The 13,750-nt window shown below is 44.5% G+C and overlaps 2 protein-coding genes across 3 annotated transcripts in view; one reads left to right on the top strand and one right to left on the bottom strand.

Moving 5' to 3' along the window:
* The window catches only part of EIF4A3 (eukaryotic translation initiation factor 4A3), a 359,684-nt gene that overhangs the window by 76,283 nt on the left and 269,651 nt on the right, over window positions 1-13,750 (top strand). The gene's annotated exons all lie outside the window — the stretch shown is intronic.
* On the bottom strand, window positions 3,573-10,108 carry CST7 (cystatin F). 2 transcript variants are annotated; one of them, XM_066316386.1, is made up of 4 exons: window positions 9,961-10,108; window positions 4,864-5,036; window positions 4,507-4,623; window positions 3,573-4,048 (listed from the first exon to the last, which is right to left on the bottom strand). In XM_066316386.1, the coding sequence occupies exons 1-4, from the start codon at window positions 10,034-10,036 to the stop codon at window positions 3,956-3,958; spliced, it is 459 nt and encodes a 152-aa protein (XP_066172483.1). In that variant the 5' UTR covers window positions 10,037-10,108; the 3' UTR covers window positions 3,573-3,955. The 2 variants fall into 2 exon arrangements, with proteins under 2 accessions (XP_066172483.1, XP_066172484.1); XM_066316387.1 differs by having other exon boundaries at window positions 9,964-10,108.

Genomic DNA, 13,750 nt, shown 5'->3' with positions numbered 1-13,750 from the left:
TCTGTGCCCCTGCCACTTTTATGCAAAGGCTGGTTTCTCAGTGTGAACAGCTGATGAAAGTGATTGCAAAGCCTTGGCATAAATCTCATTCCTTTAAATTTGTGTCTGCTTTGTGCCAGTAAAAACTTTGCACATGAGGTGATGAGCTCTTAAGCTTCTAGGTCTGTCTGCTCAGTGATCACAACAGGGATATGATGATGCTGACACTTGGAGCTTCTCATCTAGCCTGCTTAAAACCAGTGCTGCAGAACAAGGAGCACTGGGGACAGCTGATTTTTGTTAATTTGTTAATTTGTTTGAGGTAGGGACTGAAGAATTTAGCAATAAGTTGTTGTAGTTAGCTATGTGTGCAAGGGTTTTTCTTTGCAGTCAGCAGCTGTCATGTTTCCTTATATGTCTGCTGCCAGCTAAACCTTGTGTTGGTTCCATGTAGCTGTGACTCCCCCAGCTGTCAATGAGATCTGAAAGTCAGTCAGGTTGTGAAACAGGGAGCATCTGGTACAGGCAGAACTTCTAGGTACTTCATGTAGAGCTACTGATGTCAAGAGAATGCAAAGTGGGAAGTCAGTCAGCAATGCTTTATGTTTTGTTAGCAGGCAGTTTGTTTCCTGTGCAATTTAAAAAGTGGGAGTATGAGAGGAAATATTTGCAGAGCAGAGCTTTTGAGCAAGTGCAGATCTCCATTTGAGGATCACTGGTCACTTCGAAACTCTGGTAAAACTCAGGTTGTGGTTGTCCCACAAGCTCTTAATGTCACTGCTGGGAATGTTCCTTTTCTTCTTCAACACACAGGGCTGGTAGAAACAAGTTTTCCTTCTTACCTCATGCCCTAAATCTTTACTAAAAATATTTTTGAATTGCCATCGTAACCTGAAATAGATGTCAGAGACCCAGCAAAGTCTGCAAGGGTATGAACTCATTGAAGGAAATTGGTGAACTGTTAACCTTGGTCTAAATTGTAGCCAAGATGCAGATGGCAGAGACATTGGCTTTTTGACTGCTGCATGTCATTGTGATTAAATGGTATTTAGCTGCAGTTCTTTAGATCAGTGCTAGCAGTATCCTCCTCTTTAATTACCCAAATCCTTCCTGAGTGAAATACTCTGGAGTGATACAAAGAGCTTTAGCTCTGCTCCTTTCTTTGGTGCTGATGAAAGGTCTGTTACCATAGCTGAGGGGATGATGGATACTACAATTCCAGTGTGCCTTTCTTATTGTAAAGCACACTGGAATTATATGTCACAGTGAACGCTTGGATGCAGCTTTGAACATAAGGTTGATCTTTCTCAGCAGGTGCTTGTCTGTTTGGATAGAGAGGCCTGAACAGTCGTGCTGCATTTTCCTTGGGAGAACAGCAAAGGCCTGTTGGGTTTGTCAACCTGCATGGTGCCAAGTTCACCTGGCTTTACCTTTTGTTGCTCTGGCTGTAACTTTTGTTACAAGTGGAGAATTGGCTTGGTGAGGTGACTGAGATGAAGCACTGTGTGTCAGGGGGTTGGAGAGGCTCACAGGGGATGCTGTTGTGTGACATGCTCACTGCCTGCATGCATCTCTGCACAGACCTGAAGTGACAACGTGCTGCCTGCTCCCCCCCTTGGTAGCATGTGAGAGGCAAATGACATCTGTTCCTGAACACCAGGTTGTCCTGTTGGCTGAAGGAAGGAACATGGATCTGCCCAGCCTGTTCTGGCCTAGACTGTCTAGACCTGTGTCCTAGGGTGACTTTATGATGTTTGTGTCCCCAATTGTCTGTTTGGTTTATGTTGGATATTATGTTCTGTACCTTTAAGACTGATTCAGAGAGCGGAGAGGGGAAAAGAAGAAGCGCAAAGTTTATTTGCAGAAATTCCTCTGCATTCTGCTCCTGGATTGTGTTGTCTTCAGCACAGACAGACAGTGGGACAGAGATCTCCTTTGCTTTTAGTTAGTTTTAGCTAGCTGAAGCAGAGAAGTTCCCTGGACTTTTTTTTTTTTTTTTCCTTTTTCTTGGGACTGTTTAAACCTGTCCTGGACTGAAAAACCCAGAGAGACACTGGGACCTCATGCCTACAGGCTCACCAGGACCTGGACCCCAGCATTTTCCAGCACCAGGGGGACTGATAAGAGACTGAGTGAGCCGAGCTACACCCCCAAGGACTTTCTGAGTTTGCCATCACACCTCAGAGCAATGAGAGGTTTTACTGTCTCATATTATTCATTTTTTAAAGTGCTTGTGGGTACTTTGTTAAATAAATAGTTTTTTCCACTTTTCTCCAAGGAAATTCTTTCTCAGACCAATTCTTTCTTGAGGGAGGGGCCGTTTGAGTCCTTTGCAGAAAGACCCCATTTGGAGGTTTTCTCCCAAATTTGCCCTAAACCAAGACAAGCTGATAATCTGCTTGGAATCCCTTGGCATTGTGTGAAGCATGCAGCTGAAGGAGAAGAGGGATTGAGACCATTCCTAACCCCTCTGAGAAGTAAAGAGCAGCTTTTCCTTTCTTCTCTTGCTCTCCTACAAACTTATCTGTGGCTTGGCTTTCCTGCTTTGAGGACAGCCCAAATCACCATAACTAAATTTCTTTCTCCTAGTCTTTGGCACCAGGCTGGTGGTGGCTTGTGGGATGGCTGAAGGTAGCATCACATTACATCTTGAGGCCCTTCTGGAGCTTTCTTTTGAGCACTGGTGATTTTTTTTTTTTTTCCCCGACTAAGACACTGCTGTTCCCAAAGATAAGATACAGCACATCCTCTCCAGCGCTGGATGCTGAATTTGAGCTGCTGCTGGGCCACCTGTTCATCACAAGTGGTGTTTCTGAAGCAAAACATGAGACTTGCCCAGCTTTGGGATAATCTGGAACAGATACTCAGCTGTACTATTGATATCATCTGTTTTGAGATCCCCAGACCTTGGCTTAGAGCCCTTCACTGCCCTTTCTTTTCTGAATGGTTGTTTTAAGGGCTGAAAGTAGGGGTGTTACTGCTAATAGGAGTTGTAATATTGCTGCAGAAGGGCAACAACTCTCAGAAAAAAAGGACTATTTGTGGGGAAAATCCTATTCTTTGTGGCTTAGATCATGGCCCTGCCTATTTTGAAGTGCTGATCTGTGTATGCTCATGGGCTCAGACTTTATGGCTGTTTTAAGGGAGCAGCTACTCAAATCCTTCCTAACAGGGACCTGTAAGATATAATTAGTCCATGGATGAGGAATGGTAGATGCCCACCTAGAGAAGACCGTTATTGTACTGAACCTGACTATAAGCTGGGATCTTCCAGAGATTAAATGCTGTTTATTTACCTGAATGGAACTATGCTGTTTAACCTCAGAATTATACTTTGGGAATATATTAGATTTATTTGCCTTGGCATTTGCAGCAATGCCCTTTCACAGTGTAGCTTAGCTTCTGATTAAAGTGGAAGCGCTCATTAGACTGTGTCATTTTCTGGCCTGTCTGTGTTTCTTATTCATACCTCTGTCTTAAAAAAAGAACAGCTCTCCCTCTTGCCTTCCTGACAGATGTGTCTGACAATTTCCCTGGCACTGGAAATCTTAAAACTTGTGTGTGTGTGTATACCCAGGCAAACAATCCCACTGTTGTAAAGCTTTCATTGGTGTTGTATTCATATGTGGTTTAGAGTTGTTTCTATCATGGCTTTGTGAAGGGTCATCACAAAACAAGTGCAGCAGAGCGTCCTGGGAGTGCTGGAAATTCAGCCAGAGGATGGATGTTGAGTGAACGACAACACATGTTCATGTGCAGTTTAGTTTTGGAAAAACAGATACACAACTGGATAGCAAGACATTCAGTCAAGGTGGGCCTTGTCTTTTGAGTGTCTTTCCCAAGGAAAAGAACAACCATGTGCTTTGAGAGAAAAGCTCTGTGGCAGTTCTGTACAGCTGTTCCCCACTTCAGTAATGACCTCAGCAGTCCAGGCAAGGAAAAACCCATGGTGGGAGATCCTCTTTAAGTCAGGGTCTCACAGGGAAAGGTCTTGCTGACAGTGAACAACAGGGATATGTACTGTGTGTGTCCAAGGTTGTATCCAGACCTCAAAATAGCATCTCAGCATCTGTGAATAAAACAGGAATAGGTGAGAAAGTTCAGGTGTCTGCTGACTGATCTCAGCATTGCAGGCTGTGATGGGGCAGGAGAAAATGGCATCCTTTTGTCTGCCCACTTTGTCCTAGGAGAAATACTGTTTGCTAAGTAATCCTGTCTAGTGGGAAAGCCTGTGTAAAGTGTCTCCCAGCCAGGAAATCTATTTAGCACCTACTCTATTTCTGCACACTCTGCTCAGTCACCCAGGAATATGGTCAGGTGGATGTGTCTGGTTCAAGTCCTTGCAGACAGCAGCTGGCCCTGGATGCGTGAAAGATGCTAACCTGGCCTCAGCCCAGCTGGCTCTGCAGAGGAGAGGCTTGTATACATATGAAGACATGGCAGAGCTGGTCTAAAAGTGATTGTACAGCTACAAGGGCCAAGAATCCCCTGCAGTTCCTGGGCACCCCAAATGAATTGAATACATACCCGTTGCAGGTTTTTTTCCCTCTGAAAGCGACAGCTGTCCAGGCTGCAGTGATCCCTCTTCTCACACACAGTGCGTTTGATTTCCACGTGAAGCATGTACTTTAGCCCTCTGACAATCTAGAGAAAGCAGTTCCTCTTTAAAGTGAGGGCAGGGGAAAGAGATGCCAAGACATTGGCTAGGAATCAAGTGCTACACCTGAGAACTGTGTGTCACTTACACAGAGCCCCCCTGTGTAGCAGTGTTATAGGGAACAGCTTTAGCAGACCAGAGGAAGATCAGGGATGTTGTGTCTTGGATGTGCCATAGGAGGGTCAATTAGATGGTTTGGAGGACCATCAGTAGTCTGCTGCTCTTACCTGTACCATGGCTTTCTTTATCTGTGATTCCTTGAACAGAAAGAGGTCATTGGAGCTGTTGTTGTACCTGTAGACCCCAAAGCGAGCAGCCTTGCGGACCCCGGAGTTGTTGGTGTTCACTGGGACAGGGTAGCCAGGTCTTATGGTTGACTGGGATGGTGGTACATTTGTAACTGAAACAACACAAAACATCAGGGTAAAACACATCAGGGGCATGAAAGGGTGGGAGCTTAAGGCATCTGAACCAATGCTAAACCCTTTTATTGTCCAATACATTTGTACTTCAGAAGGTTTCTGCTCGCATCTGTTACACAGTAATTTTCATTTATATATTTGAAATGGTGAAACAATCCTAGGAGATGAAGTGACATAAAGAGATGCTGTCAGAAGGGAAAGCAGAGCTAAAAATTACTTAGAAGAAGCCAGAATATCACAAATATTATTTAAATATCTCTGGTATAACTCCAGGTTTATAAAAGGACCAACTTTGAATCTGCTTATAAAGATAAGTCATGTTGCTCAGAGTACAGCATAGTTTTGACAACATCAAACACTGGCTTAGGAGTCCTGTTGCTCTTAATTTGCATATCTTCTCTTGCAGATACAAGTTTTTTTACCCACACTCCACCCTTAAACTCTTGATGGCATCTTGAGATTTTTATGTTAGAAGGCATTAGATGTTAGGAATAAATTCTACACTGAAAGGGTGATAAGACACTGGTACATGTTTAAACCCTGGAAGTTTTCAAGTCCAGGCTAGATGGGGCTTTGAGGAACCTGGTCTAGTGGAAGGTGTCCCTGTCTGTGGCAGGGAAGTTGGAAGTAGATGGTTTTTAATGTCCCTTGCAACCCAAACAAATCTATGATTACCAAGGTCATGGAATGGAGAAGCAAAGTGAGTAGGAAATGGAAATTGTGGAGTGTAGGGGGCTAACCCATGACCTTTCACATTAGTGCCTCCTGTCCAGGAGTGATTACAGTTCTAATGTTATACCATGGTTCTGTGGTAGAGGCAGCAGCATCCAGGACATGCCTAGAAATCTAGTTATGCCATTGGGTTTCTTAAGTCCCAAACTGTGTAAGTAACATCAGACATTGCAGCTACTGTTAGTCAACATGCAGAATCAAATTGGATTGTTACCTGTGGACTCCTGTGTTTCTTTATAGCATTGAGGTCAGATGATGAGTGAAAGTTGCATTTTCTATGTTATTAAGGACTAGTTCCAGTGGGTCTGAAAAGGTTGCTTTGTAGTATTTCTTGCATGTTTTACCAGGTCCTGAAAGTCTCCTGTTCATTATCTATGTGACCATTCCAGGGAGAAGAGGGCTAGCTGCAGGAATCCTCTTCAACGTGCTTTTTATGAAGAGCTGGGAAAGATTTTGGGGAAGATTGTTGTCTGAAGGTGGGTGTGGACTCAAATGGCCCCAGTAAGCATCCTGTTGGTGGATGAGGAAAGCTTTGGTGGAAGTTTTTGGAATGCAATAGTAGCTCGTGGGTGCATCTCCAGGGACTTTCTCAGTTAACAGATGCTTTGCTGCCAGCTTTTGCAGGGGAAAGCCTATGCTGTTACCTTTTGTGGCTGGAGTGGCTGGCTGCACAAAGGAATCCCAGACAATAACTCCAACTCCATAGAGGAGCAAGGGAGGATGAGTTAGAGCATTTCATAGAACCATCTACTGTATATTTTTACTTACTTGTGCAGCTCTTTCCCCATGCATCACTTACTTTTCAATCATTTAAAAGAAGCTTGAAGCTTACAGTCGATGTCATTATTTCATCCCCTTTTACATTTCTCTTCCTCTCCATTTTCCCACTTCTGAAATCAAAGAGGAAAAAATCCCCAATCCTGGAGGTTCCATCCAGCCACTGCTATTGCCAAGGCCTGCCAGTGCAGGAGGTGACCCTGTGTGTGCTTGTGCACACAAATGTACACACAGAGGTTATATTCAATCTACTGTGAAAGTCAAGCTTTTCATCGCCTGTAGCTTTTCTCACAGATAGATCTCTCACCCACAGCCAGCTGCACAGAACATGGGCTGTGTACTTAAGGCAGTTTGCACTGAGAAACCAAAGTAGAAGACAGGCACAGCTTGATGATGCAGAATCTATTAAAAAAAAATAGAAACCAAACCAGAATTGCATGCCATCATCAGCATGGAAGGTGACAAAAATTTATCTCACATGTTGTTTATGCACATCCTACTTATACTGTCACATCCTTCTCACAGGTGTTAATTGCTGCACCCACTTGTAACAGTGCTCAGGGATTTACACCTTGACTTGCAAAGAAGAGACTCAATTCCACATCCCTCCTCAACTCAAGGATGTCCAAATCCATCTCTCTTCCTGGCTGATACCCCAACTACCTCAATGACCCTTGTATTTTCTTGCAGGTGAGAGCTGAAAGACCCAGGCCATGTTTTGGAGAGGAGTGGGTGTTCTGCAGGTGGCTTTGTGTCTGGTGTGGAGGTGATGAGCTTTCCTGTCCCATGCCTCTGATCTGTGTTGGCACTGGGTGTGCAGCCAGCATTGGGCAAATGTTGTGGTGTTTTTTCACCCAACAGAATCAGCCCAGAATCCACTTGTAGGTCCCAAGACTATTCTCTGTGGGATGCATCAAGGGTGGGATTCAAGAGTCACAGAAGCTTGTGACCATTCAGCCTTGGACCGAGAATATTTCTCAGGCAAGCACATCTTACCCAGTGCTCAGCTCATGGGTAAAACTTTTCACAGGGGTTTAAGGCACTGGCATCCACTGGTGATTCAGGAGGGCCTGTCTGCAGGCAGAAACAAAGCTCAAGGCAGAGCAGGGCCCTGGTTTGTCCACAAGGCCAGCTGTCCTCAGAAATGCCATGCTTTTTCCTGGGCCACCAACCCAACAGCTAGAGGGACCAGCTTTTTCCTGAGCTCACCTAGCAACTGGGACATTCTGCCAGGCTGACAGCAGGTTGCTGCCTTGCTCTTCTTGCTGCTCCCCAGCACTTTGCTTGAATAGCTGCTCTCGTGCCGGTTGGAAAGTCAGGTATGGCAGTAGTGGAAGTGTTGACATCAGATACTGTTCTTTGTAGAAGGGGGTGATAACCACAGCCGCCTTCAATCTTAACACAATGTCCTTTTGTGGCTTTTGAGAACCCTCAACACCTCTTGAGTCATGGTGAGATCTTTTAAAGGTATAGGGTGTATGAGATGACTGAAATCACACTGTGTGGATGGGGAAGAAAACTATGACGTCTATTATTCAAACCAAGAGTCAGAGTCGAAGAGCCCTTGTTCCTGACTCCAGTGCCTGGGAGATCCAGCAGTGTCACACATGGCCAGGCCTCTGAAATGCATCACCTGAGGAGGTGAGCAAGTGGACAGGTGTTGTAGACAGATGGACTCAATATACCACGTATTGTAGATAGGGGATGGGTTACAGGTTATATTTTCCCCAGCTTTCACCAAGGGATTCTGGACATTTTAGCTTTCACCTGTTTCAACTTGGTGGTGAAAATGACTCATAGCAGAGTAAGGTGGGTATAAAATCTACTGAGCCCTTGTGGAAGATCTTTATCCCACTGTTTTCCTCTGTGGACTCAGATTCCTTAAGGCTAGAATTTGGTTTACTTTGTGTGCTTTCATTCCCATTCAAGGTGGTCACTGCATGGCACACACACTAGTCTGAAATCACTTTTACTGTTGGGAATATTCTGGAATATTATATTTCCAAACTTCAGAGACTCTCTGGTGTGATGTACCTGTAATTCTGATTTTCTCTCTGCAGCTTTTTCTGACCGTTTCATCCCTGGCTTGGCTTGAGTGCCATTACCCAAAAATTTGGATATGTGTAAGGTGATGGCTCCATTCCAGACATATGGCAGACTTGGCTCAGAGGGTCAAATAGCAGTGCAGGGCTCTAGGTATACCAGCATTCCTGAAACATCCAGGCATCTGTGGCCACAGAGGCAAGCATAACTTGGCCAGGTACATACAATAGAGGCCACGAGTGTGTGATCTCATCATCTGAGCAGACAACTCTTATTGCTCTAGTGAAAGATGCTTAGGACCAGAGCATTCATATTCAGAGCCCATCCTTGCTCCTGAATTTGGAAATGTGAAGAGAGAGATGGAAAAGCCAGCCCTCCTCCTGTTCCTTCTGTTGGGCAATAGTTGGGTTAGACCCCTTTCTTGCTCAAAATTAACAGCCAACCAGCTTATTAAGCAAACGAAGGCTGTTCTTGCAGAATGTGCAGTGCAGAATGCACTGAATGTTGTATTGAGGCTCTCTCTTGTGCTTTGCTCCTTGAGGGTTGTTTTGGGGACCTTGTTCCTGCAGTACGAGAGAGCAATCCTGTGGATGCTCCCTCCCAGGCAGCAGTGAAACAAAAAAGCATACTGGAACAGGCTGGGTTTTTTTCCCCACCAGATGCTTTGAAAACCTCCTTCCCATTACTCCCTCCGTTAAAAACTTCCTCCCCCTTAGCTTTATCTTCACATTTAATGTGTGGCAGAGTTCCTGCATGCCTCTGCAGCCCCCAAAGGAAACCACAGCAGAAACAAAAAGCTACTGGCTAACCAAACACATTCCTGAGTTCTTTCTGTTAATGCAAACCAAGGTAATACTGAAACATATTCAGTAATACTGAACCAAAACCTTCAGAGAAAAACACTCATGTCTGCAGCTCCCATTCTAAAGATTTAAGGCCAGCTGCAATCAAGAGAGTCCCTTACTCAGCAAAGAAAGAAATGAAACAGGTTAATGCTTCATTAAAAGTCAGCTAATCAGCACTCAAGTGTCCATCTGTACTTAGCAGTCACACTGTTAACTGCAGTCTTTAGATTTACTAATCAAGGTCATGCAGACTTTAAACACAGACAAATGAGTTGAAACCATAAATTGACTTTAAAACCCCTAAATGATATCCCTGGATAGCATCGTTTACTACACAAAGAGAAAGTCTTTTGAGCAGTTTGGTTTTCAGCTGCAGCCTGAACCCTGCAGTGCTGAGGCAGCATGGGCAGCAGTCAAAGAAAGGCTGTTATTTATCAGAGCATTACATAGCAGCACTCACAGAACCTAAACAACAATGAAAACAGCAATTATTTTCCAGTCTTACCACCTGAAGTCCTGGTGAAGCTCCAGAGTGCCAAACAGCAAAGTGCAGTGAAGCTGCAGGCGAAGTTCACTGCCATCTCCACTATGTCAGAAGAGGAGCCTGACAGCCAGTGGCGTAACTGCCCTGCTTCCTGCCAGAGAAGAAGTGCCTCTGTGAGTGCTCTTATTGGCTGGTAGGAAAGAAAAAAAACCCCCAAAACTCCCTGAATCATCACAGCCGTGATGCATACTTTGTCTCTTGATGATGACCACATACCTCGAAGCCCAGCCACAAAGCTGTGGTTTGGTGATAGCAGCACCAGTCTTGCATGAGACAGGGACTTTTGCTTCGTGATCCTCAAGGACTAGGTAGAAGCATAGACAGATACATGTGATATAACACTGGGAAGGGAGTGTGGGCGTGAGGAGAGTTACAGTCATGTGCTTTAGGGATCATGGGGAAACTTCATACCTAAGATACAGGCAATGAGCCCTGGGGGTGTGGCTCTTGTGGCTCTTGGCTTGCATATGTGCATCTGGATGTGGACACCTGGCAGAGATGATAGGTCCAGTGTCTTGCTTCGCCTGATGTGGGGTTTGGGTGAGGGAGACGGAGAAGTTTTAAGGGTACCTCCGCAAGGGGACTCTGTGGAATAAAACCAGTAGGGAAAACATTTTGGGTTTGATGGTAGAGGAGAACCTCACACCCTACATCAAAAAAAAAAAAGGTGTAATGACAACAGGAAAGGGCTGCATTAGAGAAGATGAGTTTTTTCTAGGTGATACCCAGAAAGAAGAGAAATGGGGGAGAGGGGTATTTTGTCTCTCTGTGGCTTTTGTCTCTCTGTGGTTGGATTCTCCAGTGTAAGTTCTTGGTTTCCAGAAGATCCTCTCTAGGCAGTGCTGGCCCATGCTGAGAAGTTTGAAAGACCAGGGAAAGGGCTTACTTTCCTTTCCTATTCACCACCTTCGTGGTGCAGCTGAAATAACCAGCTGACAGATTCAAGAGCCTGGGAGATGAAGTGCTGTCTCACTGAAGGGTTGAGAGGGGTGGACTTCACTCTGTGTATGTGTGCTTTTGTTTCAGGTGAGCAGGAAGGTGATGGCTGCCTTTCACTTGCCCCAGCAGTGCCCCTTTTTGAGCAGAGGCGTCTTACGGCCTGAGGGAAAGTCCTAATGCAGGGCACAGATCCTCTCTTGAAATGTCCCACAGTGAAAGAATGGGGAAGTGTGGTGTGTCACATTGATCATCAGTCCTTCTTGCATAGACTGCTGAATCAGACTCCTAAGCCTACGGAAAACATTGACACAGAATGAGAAGGACTTTATTGAGGGGATTTTAATTACTCTCCCTCCTTTTGTTTTTGTTTGTGTGTGTGTTTTTGTTTGTTTGTTTGTTTTGTTGTTGTTGTTGGTTTTTTTGGTTTTGGTTGGGGTTTTTTTGAGTGTCATGGTAGCCTGACCCATGACTGTGACACAGTTAGGGACTCCATCAGGTGTCTTCAGCTCCCCCCTTTCTCCTGAAGGTTGTTCTCTATATTTGCTATCTTACTGACAGGTCCTGGCAAATGTCTTTGTAAGCTACAGCAGGTGCTTTAACCTGCAAGAAAGAGGTGGTTGGGATCCTGTAGGGCACCAAAACTGCTTGATGAGACAGTTAAAAGGGCTTATGGGTTTTCATTCCCTCCAAGATAGAGGCATGGAGAAATACTAAAGGATATTCTCAAGGGGTTGAAACAACTAAAAACCCCTTTACTGACATCTTTAGAAAATCAGCATACTTTGGCAAAATATTTAGAATACCATATAGCAGCCTTCATGTACTTAAGGTGGGCCTAAAAGAGAGCTGAGAGACAGATTTTGGTATAGTGACAGATCAACAGGAAATGGCTTTAAACTGACAGAATGCAGATTAGATTAGATTAGATTAGATATTGGGAAGAAGTTCTTTACTGTGAGGCTGGCAAGGATTGGCCCAGGTTGCGCTGGGCATTGTGAATGCACCATCCCTGGAAGTGTTCAAGACCAGGTTGGATAGGCCTTTGAGCAACCAGTCCTGGTAGAATGTGTCCCTGCCCATGGCAGGGGAGTTGGAACTGGGTGACCTTTAAAGTCCCTTTCATCCCAAACCATTCTGATTCTATAATATGGCCACAATGTACATATACCTGTTATTTTCCCTTGGGAATTTTGTGCTGTGGAATAAACTGGTGGGTGGAGACTGTGACAGTTGTCACTTTGCAAGGTCGCATTCTAAGCAGGTGTCACTTCCTGGGAAACTGCTCTGTGCCCCAAATCCATCTGCAGAAGTGGAGCAGCATGATGTTTTGTCTGACATCCAGCCCCAGAAAATGAGTCAGATACTCTTTATCATTGAAGATCCCTGAGAGTCACTGATAGAAATTTTATCCCCTTTCCCTAGAAAGTGTGTATAGATCTCTTCAATACCAGCCCAAGGCATGTAGGGCACTTTGTGGAGTAGATTTCACTCATTGAATTTCCCAGTGTGTGCAGGCATCCTGAACAGGGAGAGGATGAGCATAAGTGGGCACAGAAAGAGTCACAGATTATCCCAGGGTAAATAGAGCATTTGCTTTAAGCAAATAGCTAGCCCTGACCCAGACTAAATCAAACTTGTGATCTTTCTGCATTAAGATGGCTTTTATAGATCTTGAAAGACTTGCACACATGAAGAACACTTGTGTTTGGGCTTTTTTTTTGGTGTGAGTAGGGGATGTTTATTGCAAGCCTTCAGATGCCAAGTTTGCTCTGTTTTCTGCAAGGGAATTTGCTGAGTTGTTACATTCTCTCTCACTGTTGGCCTGAGTTACAAGAAGCTTTGGCAATAGTGCAGTTCTGGGGATTCTTTAAAATAAAAAAGCCCAACCAAACTTCTATTATTCATAAATCAAGGATGTAATTATATCCTCCTTTGGGCCGAAGAAGCAGAAAAGCCACCATACCTGATATTTGAATTTCATTTGGAACATCAGGTGGACTTCTTCATGATCAGTTTTTGCTTCAGTTATTTAGGGCCAGACATTTGTCCCTGCAGCACAACCCAGCAGTTGCTACCATGCTTCCTGGAATAATGTCAGCAGGATCTACTCCTGTAAATGCAATCAACATCTATCCTTGCACTCACAATATTTAATTTTCAGTTCTGACTCCCTTTTTGTACTTTATGGATCAGTGGAGGACTGCATGAAAACTAATTCCATTAACTTTGTTCATTTTCATTAACAAGCAGGGAGTTGGAGGATGACTGGAGTGTGCTTAAATTGTGCATTCCAAGGTTTTAATTAAAACACATTTACCACTGTCAATAGTTGTGGGGTTTTTCCCCCTTTAAATCTTTTTAACATTTTCTGGGCTTTCATCAGATCTCTAGGGCAGCTAATTTAGTTGGTGTTGCTTTAATGAAGGATCTGAGCAAGAAAATCCACTTTGCAAAGGTAAAATATGTTGAGGTCCAGAGAAAGGATAGTTCAAGGAAGAAAAGCCAGAATAAAGAATTCAGTTGAGGCCTCAGCAGCCCCCCTACCTTCCTACAGCAGGTACATCTCACCAGCCCAGCTTTTGTTCGCAGAAAACCACCTGGACAAGCCACAGGGTACTTGATACTCTTGTGGGCAGGGGTGTTGCTGAACCAGTTTGGTGAGGTACAAGAGGAAGGAGCATACAGTCAGCACTGGTGGCCACATTTGGGAAGATGTGGCCATGTACTCAGTAACAAGAGGATGCACGGGAGAAATTGGTGGGTTGACCTCCAACAAGAGAATTTGTCTATTTACCTTTCCTACCAGCTCACC

The sequence above is a fragment of the Sylvia atricapilla genome, chromosome 3 (genome assembly GCF_009819655.1).
Source record: "Sylvia atricapilla isolate bSylAtr1 chromosome 3, bSylAtr1.pri, whole genome shotgun sequence".
In the NCBI taxonomy this organism is placed as follows: domain Eukaryota; kingdom Metazoa; phylum Chordata; class Aves; order Passeriformes; family Sylviidae; genus Sylvia; species Sylvia atricapilla.
Note: the sequence above shows the minus strand (reverse complement) of the source record. Positions and strands in the feature narration are given on the sequence as shown.